Source organism: Lutra lutra, chromosome 6 (assembly GCF_902655055.1).
Source record: "Lutra lutra chromosome 6, mLutLut1.2, whole genome shotgun sequence".
In the NCBI taxonomy this organism is placed as follows: domain Eukaryota; kingdom Metazoa; phylum Chordata; class Mammalia; order Carnivora; family Mustelidae; genus Lutra; species Lutra lutra.
Genome location: NC_062283.1, coordinates 138207282 through 138221119, shown reverse-complemented (window position 1 = coordinate 138221119; position 13838 = coordinate 138207282). Strand labels below are relative to the sequence as shown.

General features: G+C 44.0%; 1 protein-coding gene across 2 annotated transcripts in view; it reads right to left on the bottom strand.

The window, feature by feature from the left end:
• Positions 1–13838, bottom strand: part of MTHFD1L (methylenetetrahydrofolate dehydrogenase (NADP+ dependent) 1 like) — a 190611-nt gene that overhangs the window by 174646 nt on the left and 2127 nt on the right. For both annotated transcript variants that reach the window (XR_007128113.1, XM_047733489.1), the window contains exons 2-6: positions 8297–8381; positions 7777–7827; positions 7633–7686; positions 3619–3743; positions 1666–1766 (exon numbers count right to left, since the gene is read on the bottom strand). Coding sequence is in view for 1 of the 2 variants with exons in the window: in XM_047733489.1 (XP_047589445.1) it covers positions 1666–1766; positions 3619–3743; positions 7633–7686; positions 7777–7827; positions 8297–8381 (416 nt within the window). In the remaining variant the exon portion in view is untranslated. The remainder of the gene's footprint in view (positions 1–1665; positions 1767–3618; positions 3744–7632; positions 7687–7776; positions 7828–8296; positions 8382–13838) is intronic.

Genomic DNA, 13838 nt, shown 5'->3' with positions numbered 1-13838 from the left:
ACTAGAAACCTATATCACCCACGCTGCCCACCAACACCCCCATGGCAACCACCAGTTTGTTCTCTATGTTTACAGGTCTATTTCTGTTTTTTTGTTTTGTTTTGTTTTTTAGATACCACATATAAATGAAATCATATGACATTTGTCTTTCTCTGACTTACTTCACTTAGCATGATACCTTCTAGATCCATCCATGCTGCCACAAATGGCAAAACCTCACTCATTTTTTACAGCTGAGTAAGATTCCATATTGTTTATGGACACATCTTCTCTATCCATTCATCTATCTGTAGATTGCTTCCATACCTTGACTGCTGTAAATAATGCTGCAATAAACACAGGGGAGCATATAGCTTTTGGAATTAGTGTTTTCATTTTCTTTGGGTAAATACCCAGGTAGTGGAATTACTGGATCACATGGTAGTTCTATGTTTGATTTTTTGAGGAACCTCCATACTGTTTTCCAGAGTGACTGCACCAGTTTGCAGTTTCCCACCAACAGGGCACGAGGGCTCCTTTTTCCCTACATCCTCCCCAACACTTGTTATTTCTTTTATTTTTTATTCTAGCCATTCTGACTGGTGTGAGGTGATATCTCATTATGGTTTAATTTGCATTTCCCCGATGATCGGTGGTATTGAGCACTTTTTCATGTACCTGTAGGCCATATGTAGGCCTTCTTTGGGAAAATGTCTATTCAGACATTTCTAATACTTTAACCAGATTATTATTATTATTATTCTTATTGGGTACTGACTTGTACAAATTCTTTATATATTTGAGATATTAAATACTTTGCAATTTTTGCTTGATGGTTCTACATTTGGGTGTGCAGGAGGAACATCTGCTTCTCTTTTACTAAGGTGGAACAGAAAAAATTTAGTTACTTAAATTTTTTTTTTTAAAGATTTTAATTATTTATGTGACAGACAGAGATCACAAGTAGGCAGAGAGGCAGGCAGAGAGAGAGGGGGAAGCAGGCTCCCTGCCGAGCAGAGAGCCTGACTCGGGGCTCGATCCTAGGACCCTGGGATCATGACCTGAGCCGAAGGCAGAGGCTTAACCCACTGAGCCACCCAGGTGCCCCTAGTTACTTAAATTTTTATATACTCAGCTAGAAAGCCTTTAAAATATATGAAACTCAGTCTGATAACCAAGAAAAAGAAATTATTCATTTCTATGTCAATGACATAAAAGAGCAAGGTCAAGGGGCAAACAATGGAAATTAAATACTGATTATAGAAAGAGTTACTGCTCACTGATAAATCCCAATTGAGGTTCCCATACCCTGAACTCTATCTGACAGCCTCCTCATTTAAATCTTACACATAAGTTTTATTTAAGTTTACATGTTAACAGATTTGACAAGTTGAAGCTTGGAACATTTTCCGTTGTGGTTATTTTGAGTGTTTCCTGAGAGAAGCTGAGTCTTTGTTCACAACAGGTCATTTAGCTTACCAGTTTCTTTTTAAAACTGTAATAGAGGTAACCTTGTTAGAAAAGTCTGTCAGAGTCATTTGTATCTCCTCGAAGATAAGCAAAAGAACGGACATTGAATATTACTTCCATGCTTCAATTAGACTCTTCCAGAAAGAAATCCTTATTAAAAAATCAGTAAGTCCCAAAAAAGAGAAAATCACAGCATTTCTAAAGCAGCAATCCTACCTGACTTTTCAAGAAGTTCAATTACAGCTCTGGCCACAGGAGAGACGTAACATTCATGGGCATCCCCACGGACCAGCCTCCCCAGGTTGATGTCTGTTACTCTGAATTTGACAAAAAGGAAAGTTGTAAGCCAAAACATGGTCGAAGCTCACTCATCTGTAACTCAGATGTATTTTTTTTTAACACACTCTTTTTTTTTTTCAAAGATGTTATTTATTTATTTATTTATTTGACAGAGACAGAGATCACAAGTAGGCAGAGAGGCAGGCAGAGAGAGAAGGGGAAGCAGGCTCCCCGCTGAGCAGAGAGCCCCATGCGGGGTTCGATCCCAGGACCCTGAGATCATGACCTGAGCTGAAGGCAGAGGCTTTAACCCACTGAGCCACCCGGGTGCCCCTAACTCACATGTATTAATCCCAAACGATATCCACATCAACACTGGATAGACAGAATATATTAAGTCATTAAATACAGAGAATGGGCAAGAAAAAAGGCCACTAGCTTTTTAGAGCAGTCCCTTGGGAAACTCTGAAGTGGCTCCTGTGGGTTGGGCCAACCTTGGGAATTCTGGTTCTGCCTGGAGAGCAGGATGAGCACAAGACCATGCAAGGCCTTGGCGTGCACAAGCACAGGAAGCTCTGCTTGGAGCGCTCCATGGAATGGTGTTCCTGAAGTGTGCAACCCCACTGTCGTGCAGCCGAGCCTGCTTTTTCCTTGAGGGAATTTATATCTCAATAAGTATCGAAATCCAGGACCAATCCTAGAAATCTGGGGTGACCTAGCAAGACGTGGGATTCACGAGTCTGATCCCCATTTAATATCAGTACTTACCTCCTTGGGAAATCAAGAAATAAAATCTGAGTGACCATGTACTTTGAATGACTTCTGCGCTCTTCCTCCTTCAAATCCAGGACCCGATGGTCCCTAACTATCTAGTGAAAGCAATGGGCTCCATACAAGTTCGTAATAAAATGGAAACACAGAAAAATGTTCATAGTTCTCTCTTTTCACAGAAGATTTGAAATTACACTTTGATACCTGCAGGTTCTGGATGTTTTCTCACTGAACAGGGCTTCTTCTCCCTTCTAGTTAGTCTAGTACAGAACCAGAGATTTTCATGACAACTTTTCAACCTGTGTTTGTGTCTACCCTGGGTCTGAGCACCCAGAGAGGTTTGCGAATGGAAGGAGCCCGGGTGTGTCCACCAGGCGGCAGCCTTTCAATCCAGCTCCCGTGAGGCATACTGGATGGGAGTCTGATTTTTAAATTTGCTTACAACCTTTGCTTACAATGCTAAATACATGATGTTCATTTGCCGCAGTACAAAATATACTTCCTATTTCCATGCAGGAAAATGAGGTTTTTCCCTCCCCTGGAGAAGTCCCGATCGCCCACATGAATGGGCAGTACTCCTCGTCTCATGAGGTGGATGTCACGCCAGGACATGAGTCAAAGGCAAATATTAGCGCACCACATATTTGTAGTTTTTTCCTCTAATTTCAAATAAAACCTTGTGTTATGAATGAAAGTGCTTGTTTTGCTTTTCTCAACTGGCCTGGGACGAAGGAAGCATGGGGTGCTGCTGGTGAGTCAGGACTCTGGGGTGGTTTCTTTGGTCTGGCAGAATTTTCAAGGAAACGCTTATTTAGATGAGGAAGTCTGGCCAAGGGCTCTGTGAATCAGACAGGAGGTTATGAAATGAATGTGATGGTGTGAAGGATGTTCCTTCCAGAATGGCGCCCAAGCCCTACAAAAGGGGAAGTGCCTATTCCAAAATATGTAACTTTCTTATATGGAATTTAAAAAGCCCACAAATTCCTGAAATAGTTAAAGGACTTCTTCCACTCTTAATTACAGACCCAGCTGAAACAGTGGAACTAAAAGGAAAAAAGGTCACAGTAGAAAAGCTCGATTAGCAGTAAGACTGGGTTGTTTTCTTTTGTATTTTCTCACCCATCCACGTCCTTTTCTGGTTTCAAGGCATTGAGGACTTTGTGGCTAAAGGAGCTCTCCGAGATCTGAAGGGCAAGGCCGTGTACTCTGGCGTCTTCATTAATCTTCAAGATTTCATCTATGATCTACAGAGGCAAAAAAACAAACCCCAAAATCAATGCTATAAAAATAAGACCCAATAAAAAATAATAAATAAAAAATAAATAAATAAAAAATAAATAAATAAATAAATAAATAAATAAAAATAGATTCATAAAAATGCCTCGTTTCTTTTTCACTCCTTGTTGAAGGTGCTGTAAAGCAGAATGAAGAAAGTCTAATTTCTCTTTTCACCGTGTTTATAAGTTTTCAAAAGCGGCATGACTGAATTTTAGGGACTTCTTTGTCTTTCTTACTGTCCCACTCCCTGCCACAACAGAACAAAACCAAACCAAACCAGACTCTGAGATACGCAAGAGACAATTCCACGACTGTACTGGAGTGCAACACACTGCCAGCTTTCAGGGAGACCACGGGGCACAAGTCTCGGGCATTCCAACCCGGCCCAGACAAGCCTATGTTTCAAACACAACGTGTTCACCAAAGTCTTCCCACCTGCCGCCCTCTAGAAGCCATCACTCGGGCCCTCAGGTCCCCTGGGCCTGAATGGACCCAGATAGCATTTCCAAAGGCTTGTGGTTGATAAATTCAAAGCACAGATATCTCCTTTTTATAGGAAATGCTAAAATAACTCACTATTTCTGAAAAAGACTGAAGTACAGCTTGGGAAGGTGATGTAAAAATGTAAAAGCTAATGAAGGCCCGGGTGTCCTTCCGTAAGAAATGCTCTGTCCTGTCTATCTAGCTCTAATTCATGCCAGGAGATAACACATGGATTCATTTCACTTCACAATATTATTCGTTCCTAAGTAAAAGAGACACCAGCCCATGCATATGGGTCTCACTGTGAGCAGTGTTGCCTTCACCACCTGTTTTACCGTCTAGCAAAAAAATCACGGTGGTATTTCCACCTGGTGAGAAAGGAAAATGCTGTGATACACAAAAATCAAGAAAGGAAATTTTGTTCCACTCATTCACCAGGCTTTCATTCATTCAACAGACATTGCATGTTTTGAGTCCCTACTCTGTGCCAGTTCTGAGACAGGAAATATAGCTGTGAATAAAATGCCTGCCCTCCTACAGTTTAGATTCTAGAGGGGAAGACAAGAGGGAAAAGGAAAGGTAATAATAATAATAGTAGTAATATAATCTCTGGGTATGGCAAACGCTGGTAAAGAAAATGAAAGCAGACTAAGCTAGGTAAAGGGCTAACGGAGTAATGGTGGGTCAAGAGCCCAGAATGAAGTGAGGGGTCTGCTGTCACCTGTACTTGGGCTGTAGGAGATGCAACCACAAAATCTTAATAAATTAAGATCCTTCCTCTTTTCCAACAGAACAGTAACACCGCCATACAAATTTAGATTTACCAGAATGTCAAAGAAAAATAGGAAATAGATGACTGTCAGAAAATAAGTCCGGGAATAAAAAAGTGAAGGCCTAGCAATACCGATGCAAACAACCCAAATGCAGACAACGGTGTCCTTCTGCAAAGGGACAACAAATTTCTCGGCATTTGTTAATGCTGGTACATCAGGGGGTCAATATTTATCATATATATGATATGATATATCAATAATATATCATAAAGGCAAGTGTGGCAGAAATGGTTTGCCCAGATATGGTTTCCCTTCTTCCTTAGTAATAAACTTTGGTTTTTAGGTGCCATAATGAATGGTTTAAGGCCACCTGGTGGAAAGACTGTATTTCCCAGCCTTCTTTGCTTCGTGGCGGAGCAATGAGGTTCAGGCCAATGACAGGGACACATAACTGTGACTTTTAGGAACTGTTCCTGAAGGGAAGAGACGGGGAACCTGTCTTTTGTCCTTGTCCGGAATGCCTTTTACTTGCTGGTGACAAGAAGTCGTTGAACTGAGCCCCATGATCTGGGAAAACAAGGAAGGTTAAAAAATCCTCCCCACTCTCTTGTGTACTGCAAAGAACCAGATCCAGGCCCTAAAAATGCCCACTCATTGTCTCATAAAAGATCAGGTGAACTACTTGCCTCCACTGTTTCATCTGAGCAAAACGCAAACAAAATGTAAGTTTCCTTCCTTCCCCCAGGTTGCTAAACTTTGACCCACCCCTCACTTGGTTAGCAGACAACCTCTCCTGAGATGAATCTGGCCACAGGGTAAAACATTCTCTGACCTACTGTCCCATCAAGGTCCCCTCTCATCCCACTTTCTCACACCGGGTTCTCTGTAGCCTTCTCTACCCCGCTGTGTAAAAGAAAAACCCTTCTGGGGCACCTGAGTGGCTTAGTCATTAAGCATCTGCCTTCGGCTTAGGTCATGATCCCAAGGTCCTGGGATAGAGCCCCACATCGGGCTCCCTGCTCAGTGGGAAGCCTGCTTCTCCCTCTCCCACTCCCCCTGCTTGTGTTCCCTTTCTCACTGTCTCTCTCTTCTGTCAAATAAATAAAATCTTAAAAAAAAAAAAAGAAAAACCCTTTTGCCTACCTCTCAAAGGATTACAGATCTTAGATCTTACCATCAGAGTATACCCCCTATTACAACAGTCCTTTTGAATCATGTCTCTCCTTACTAAGTCTGGATTTATTTGGCACTGGCTAGAATGTGGATGTGATATACAGGGTTGAATCTGCCATCTTGGATATGAGATAGCACAACAGACGATAGGACAGGAAGACTGAAGGAACCCAAGCTTCTGGTGACTTTGTGATACCACCATACCAGCCTGCTTCCAAACTTACTGACCTAAGAGAAAAATAAACTTGTCTTATTTCCTCTTCTGTTATTCAAAGTTTTCCATCACTGGCAGTCAAATAAATCCTCACTGCCACAGCCCGTCTGAAGAAAAGCTAGCCACAGGACCAAACACTAGCACGGCCCGGGGTCTGGTTTCCTCACCACTACTTGTGGGCGTGGCTGCTTCTCCCATGCTTGACACGATACCAGCAAAGGCTATTACTCCCAGAACATTTGCCTGCAAGGGACGTTGAAGATGATCTCATTCTATTCCTTTATTTTATTTGTTGGAGGCCACGGCACGGTTGGAGTCGTGGATCAAACCAGGCACTGACTTGTGTCTCCTTTAAAGTCCAGACGCCTCGATAAGGGGTTAAGGACAGGAAAGTTGAGTAACACTGAGAAAGGGTCTATGCTATGTGTCGTGCGCTCGCCTACGTGACTTCCCACACGTTCTCCCTACAGAAGGGAACAATGTGGTCAGGGTCATAAATTCTTAGTTGGTCCTTGTTGTTCCTGTACTTTCCATAACCCACTCCCTGGTTGACTGTAACTTCTTGTATCAATAGTAGCTAATGGCATTAGCCATGATTACGTGGCATCATGAGATTTGTTTGTAGTAAGAACTTGCGGTTATCTGACTAGATACTGATGTATCACTCCTTCTATTGTGGTCTGCCTTATAAATGCTTGTAAGATGTGGAATAAAATCAGCACTGCTGGACATCCTCCCAGTGCTCCTCCTGCCCCCATCTCTCTGCTTCTCCAGTTCTTTTCTTCATCCTCTTACCCTCACGTTCCTGGTCGATTTGTCGCGCCGGCCACGAAATTTATTGATCAGGGAACTGTGACACTGAGAAGCTGAAGGAATGGCCGAGGTCAAACAACTGGTCAGGAAAGAGCAAATCCAGAACTAGCCCTCCAGACCCCGGCAGCCAGACAATCGCCACTGGATGCTGCTGCCGCCGCCGCCAAAAAGCACAACCCAAGTCACTAAGCACAGCTCCGTCCTTCAACAGAAACATGTAGTGAGGGACAAACAGATCAAGGAGCATTTCCACTAGAAGGAGAAGTGACCTCTTCCCTCTAAGAACTCAGCCACAAGCAAAGACTGAACTTTTCCAACGACAACTAAGAGATGCTAAGAGATGGGTATATGATGTCTAAAGGGAGAAGCACCCTGTGTTCAAGTGCCCGTGGTCCTTACCTCGGCCTCGCTGCTATCCGGAGGAAGGCAAATGTGAGTGATGTTCAGACCAGCCTGTGAAAGGAACACAACGTTATTCTGTCGCCGTGAGAGAATGAAGCGTCAAACACATAGGACGGATTTGTAGAATTCAATAATCCTCACCTCTTCCGCCAAATTCTGGTTTATTTCCTGCATCAAGTTATCATCACCTGCCTAAGGAGATGGGAGCAAGAAGGAGAATGTAACAGCAACAAAAATATCTTGAAAAAGCACAAAACGTAATACAGAGATGAATTTTATGATGATAAATCATCCAATTTATTAGAAAGAGAAGGAAATACAGGCTCTAATTATTCACAGAAGGAGACCAAGAGCTGGTATTTATTCACATGTCAGTATCTCAGCTTTCACATTATGTTACTTTAAAAAAAGTGAGAGCCCTCCTAAGGCTCGAGTGGCCACTCAGCCGGCACCCCTCTCTATAAAAGACCCATCCAGGCAGGGAGGGAACTAACCAGTAACCTGGTAGGAGCAAAATGACCAAAGGAAGAGGGACCCAACAGTATTTCCGTCTCTGCCCTCTCCTCCCTGTTAAGACCGCTTCTGTGACAAGAGATACCCTGGTCTTCCGTACACGATTCTCTTCTTCATTGAAAAGCATCCTCAAAGAGCAGCCCCTTACCTGAATAATAGCAAGCACCGGCTTAAAGGTAGGATTTTTTTCTTGCAATAAACTCAGAACCTCTTTTGAATTCCGAATGACTTCTCTGCATTGAGAAAGAAAAGACAACCTACAGTCATGTCTTTGTTAATGACTAGAAAGGACCGATCCAACACATTTTCCTAGAAAGCTCGTTACTGTAAGTGAAAATAGTCAGACGACAGAAGGATGTGCTTCAAGCGTGGGAGGTGTGGTGACGAGGGGCGGGATAAGCATCCTGAAGTATAACACAGCGTAAACTGTGACCGTCTGATTTTAAAAATAAGCAGAGGCATGCAAACGAGCTGTTAACAATTATTTTCCTGGGGTGAATTCTCCTGTATTTTTCAAGTTGACTATAATGCAAACATTTTACTTCTTTTTAAATAATCCCCTTCCTCCACCCACATCCATCCCTAGGGGTTCCTATGGGGACTGCAAACATTGGTGCCAGGAGGGTAGCAGAGACTGGGCAGGGGGCTTGCTGTCAGACAAATCCCAGGGCCCAGAATTCAAAGGAATGTGAAGGGAGTGGGAGGGGAAGAAAACAGAGGGGAAGGTCAGGCTGGGGAGTAGGGACAGAAAAGGGAAGTGGGGGAAGGGACGGGGGATGGGAACAGAAACGCTAGGGCTGCATCAGAATTGGATATGCTCCCCAGGCCTCTCAGGGAGAGAGCCTGTCACTCCTCAGAACTCCCCACCACCCAAATCTGCATTTGGACTTTCCTAAAAGCCCCAGCTGATGCCACTGCCACCTTAGTAACACTGGGAGGAGGCAAGGAGCATCAGCCCAGGAAGGGCAGACCCAGCTGATGTACAAACCACAGGCTCCTCCTGCGGACTTCTGGGCTGAGCGATTTCAGACTCCTTCACTCCCATCGCTGTGACATGGGCCTCCCGTGCATATGAAGTTGGCTTTTCTTCTCTCAGAATAATAGACAAAAGGCTCAGCCAAGGCAGTACCTAGGCCCCATGTTAAGACCGTCTTTAAATTTTGTCTTCTAGGGGCGCCTGAGTGGCTCAGTGGGTTAAGCCTCTGCTTTCGGCTCAGGTCATGATCTCAGGGTCCTGGGATGCATCGGGCTCTTTGCTCAGCGGGGAGCCTGCTTCCTCCTCTCTCTGCCTGCCTCTCTGCCTACTTGTGATCTCTCTCTCTGTCAAATAAATAAATAAAATCTTTAAAAAAATTTTTTTTGTCTTCTATCTCTGATAAGGTCTTAGATGCACCAAACAGCTTCCAGAAACTACAAGGTGAATTTCCAGGCAGAGAGCATCAGTTCAGTAACCGGCTGAGGGGACAAAGGCACTGCTCAGCTTCGCCGGGTTTTCAAAGATGCTGATGAGTGTCCTGGGGGAGGCGCTCTTGAGCAGCAGGGAGATGGAAAGAGAGCTGTGCTCAGGAGACACCCAAAGGCTCCAAAACTCCACCAGGAGGAGCCTTCCCACCTGACACTGGGCTACCTGAGACAGAACAGGGAGGCATGCACACATACATGACCTGCAAAGATTTTCATGTCTTATTCCTGAACACCTAGCCGAAGCAACTTAATTCTGCAAGAAATGACTGTATTATTGCGTTGGATACACGAGACTACGTGCAAGTTTACAAGCTGCCTTATAAGTGAGCACTAAAGTCTCCTGTCCAATAATGTGTGGCTGAGGGCCTCAAGCTATGCCATTTCTCTGTCTTTCATGACTGCTAATTTGGGCCGAGGGGGTCCTTATTTCTGCCTGGTTCCCCAAAAGTCACTGGAACATAGGTCCCCAGTGGTTTTTGGCAATATGCACAAACAGCACTGGGGGAGCCTGGTAAGAAGCAAGCTTTCTGTGCCTCACTCCAGAAAGTCGGGAGTTGGCAGGGCTGGGTGTGGCCCAGGAACGTGCATTTTCAACAAGGGGCCACGGAGCTCCAAGGTGTGGGTAAAGGGGACTAGCCAAGCACCAGGATGTGGGCTTCCCACGGACCTACACCATCAGTTTACTGAGTCTCGGACCAACTCCAGGAGCCTCATCTGCGAAAAAGGGTGTCCTGTGGCTACCCTAGAACACTAAAAATTACTCGTTTGACAGCAACAGTTTTCCCAAAAACTCTTCATAACCTTGACCACCCCTCAATGAAGTGAAGGGACCAAACACTTCCATAAAACACAATCCTGTCACCAACGAAGCTAACAGAGCTAATTCTCCCCATTCTTTGGAGTTACTCGTGATTCCTACAGGGAAAAGCAAAGTTACCATGAAAGCAGTCACCAGGCTCAACTGATCTAAAAAGTAGGATAAATGTTTCTAATCAGAGATTTTCTCACTCCTGGGAAAAAAGCAGCCTTGTCAATTTCCTGCTAGAAGGAATGCCTGCCTGACTCTCCCAGCAGGCCACCAGGCCGCCAAGTGTAACCAAAATTCAGAACTTCATTACTGAAGAACATTGTCAAATTTACAATAATGTAACTAGTAGCTTAAAGTATCAACCACTGGAAAAGACTTCAATTACCTCCATTTTGACCTTTAACTTTCTAATTGACGAAATTCTTCCTTCTGGCTTATCTCTTACCTCAGGCAAAAGACTTGGAAGGCAAAGCGTCCCTAGATGGGGGTGGGGGTGGGGGGGACATGACGCAGACTACCCCCTCAAGCAGTAAGGGCAGCCCTGAGCCAGCAAGACCCTACCCAGGATGGACCCCAAGACAATGACCCGAGCTCTACTGCCCATCCTGCCTGTGCCCACCAACCTCAGTCCCACATTTTCCTTATATAAACCTGGAAGTATCCTCAGCACTTGGGAGACTGTCTTTGAGAGGTCAGCCCGCTATCTTCCTGGTGTTGGCCTCACTGAAATAAATTTCCTTCTTGTCTCACTCCTTGTCTCTCTGCCTCTGGATTTTGTCAGTGGTTAAGGAGCTGAACCTGCTGCTTTGGGACCTTCAGACATAGGTGCTCTTGCACACTAGCACCCGAGTTACATACCACTGACTCCACGGACAGGCTGGTCTCCCTCTGGCTGGGAAATAATGTGTTCACTGGGCAGAAGAAGGCTGTTGAAATAATGACCTCATTTCTCAGTCTCCCTTGCAGCTAACTGAGGCCACACGAGAGACTCAGAGGCAGCCGTAAGGTTATTTAAAACTACGGACTTAAGTACATCCCTGAGCGCAGAGCCACTTTATTTCAAAGGGAAAAGAGGTACCAGTGTGCACAGAGCACTGAAATTTCCAAAACAGCGTCTTCCAAAGACTGCCATCAGTATTCCGAGAAATAGCGCAGGCTGAAAGCACCAGCCAGAGCAGCTTAATAAATCGACAGCCCTGGTAATTTAGTGGATACATTCAGTACAATAGTAACAGTAGTACTGACACAATTGATGTCGGCTTGGATGACTGGGCACTTCCTATGAACACTTCCAAGCATTTTCCTCTTTAATCGAATTCGGAGCAGGAGCTACACCTGGCATCCCGCTAGAGAGCTCAGGTCCCTGTTTCCCCTGTAGCTCAATGGGCTCATGACACTAACCGCTGGCCAACGAGGCTGTGAGCTGTAGCCAGAAGGATGGAAGGAACGTGCAGCGAAGAGAAAGATACAGGAGCACCCCGGGCCCCTCTCCCTCTTGCTGCCTTTTACCCAGAGCTGGAGCAGGAAGCAAAGATCATAGGGTCATCATCCTACCTTCCCTGCCTGCCTCCCTCTGGACAGTAACGTCCACAACACTTGGGGGTATTTTTATTAAAGCAGACTCGCTCGTTTCCTATTTATGCATAGGCCTGAGCTGGGAGCTTTAATCTTATTTGCTGTTTCACCCAATTTCAGATAGAAAAGGAAAGACAGACCACTGTTTTACAAACCACTAAGGAAGAAAACCAGCTGGCAGTTAAACTATGGCACCATCTTTTCTTCACAGATTGTGGATTCTGTGAGTACTGGATGTAGATATTTTTTGTTTGCCATAAACCACTCATATGAGCATAAAAAGTAAAACTACCAAACTGAAATAGTCCTAAAACTTCTTCACATTCAGGATAGGACTCTTCTGAGTGTCTTTTTTTTTTTTTTTTTAAAGAACATTTAATTTAAGTCATCTCCATACCCAATGTGGGGCTTGAACTCATGACCCCGAGATCAAGAGTCACATGCTCCTGGGACAAAGCCAGCCAGGTACCCCCTGAGTGACTTCTTTGATCTAAGTGTCCTGATGGCAGTTTCTCTCCCTTCCCCAAAAATATCACCCTTGTGCCATCAAGTGTGTTAGTGATGTGTCATTTTTTGAAAAACTGTATCACTTCTATCCCTGTGGTTTTCCTTAAATTCCTGACACCCATTCTGTAAGTTTTAATCTTAGCATTTTCTCAATTCTACCAGGTATCAATGGACAGATGTCAGACAACATTTCATTTCCTAAAACAGGCCTTCCATGACTTGTTAATGGAACTCTTGGGGGTTATTTGGAGGAAATGAGAGGTCATTATGCTTTTGAGGCAGCTTACTCATTCACTTTTCTAGTATATGTCCATGAAAAAAAAAAAAACCTAACATACACGGATTTGCGGATGTCTATCCTAGGTGACTTCTAGCTAGGCCCACCTCCCCTCCTTCCTCCAAGCCCTGGGGGAATCTCTCCAAGGACAGTTTTGTCAGATGACACACATAAGTCAATTAAGTTACGATATGCACAGCCCAGGTTCCCATGGGTACAGGCAATGACAAACAGGTGATGACTGTCACATGGCCAACAGTAATTGTCAGACATAATTGATTAAAAGACTAGTTTTGGAGATATTAAAAAATATGCCTCTTAGAATCAGCAGAGTATAGTGATGTCCATAACAACTTCTGAAGCTGGTGATGATGGTTCCCCTTTCGTATATGAACAGAGATCAAACAGCTTGCCCCAATTCTCATATCTAGTAAGTACTGGAGTCATATTGCAAAGCAAGGCACCTAGCCCTTAACCATAATCCTATGAAGCAGCAAATCACTGTACAAACCTTCCCTTTGTAGTTTAGAACACGAGTACAGGATTAAGAATAGATTTTGCACTTTTAAATGGTTAGAAACATCAAAAGAGTAATATTTTGTAGCATGTGAATATTATAGGAAATTCAAATGTCAGTATCCATAAAGAAAATTGGCTTTTGTCAGTAGAACACTATGAAAATGTTTTTTTTTTCTCACATAAAAGCGCCTACAAAATAGTTTCTATTTTGCCTATTGGCCTGGAAAACCTAAACTATTTACTGTCTAGTCCTTGGCAGAACTGCTAACACCTGGCTTAGGATGCTCAAAAAATAACTTTTTTTTTTTTTTAAAGATTTTATTTATTTATTCGACAGACGGAGATCACAAGTAGACAGAGAGGCAGGCAGAGAGAGAGGGAAGCAGGCTCCCTGCTGAGCAGAGAGCCCGATGCGGGACTCGATCCCAGGACCCTGAGATCATGACTTGAGCCGAAGGCAGTGGCTTAACCCACTGAGCCACCCAGGCGCCCCTCAAAAAATAACTTATAAACAATAGCCAATATTTGTGGAGGCCTTGC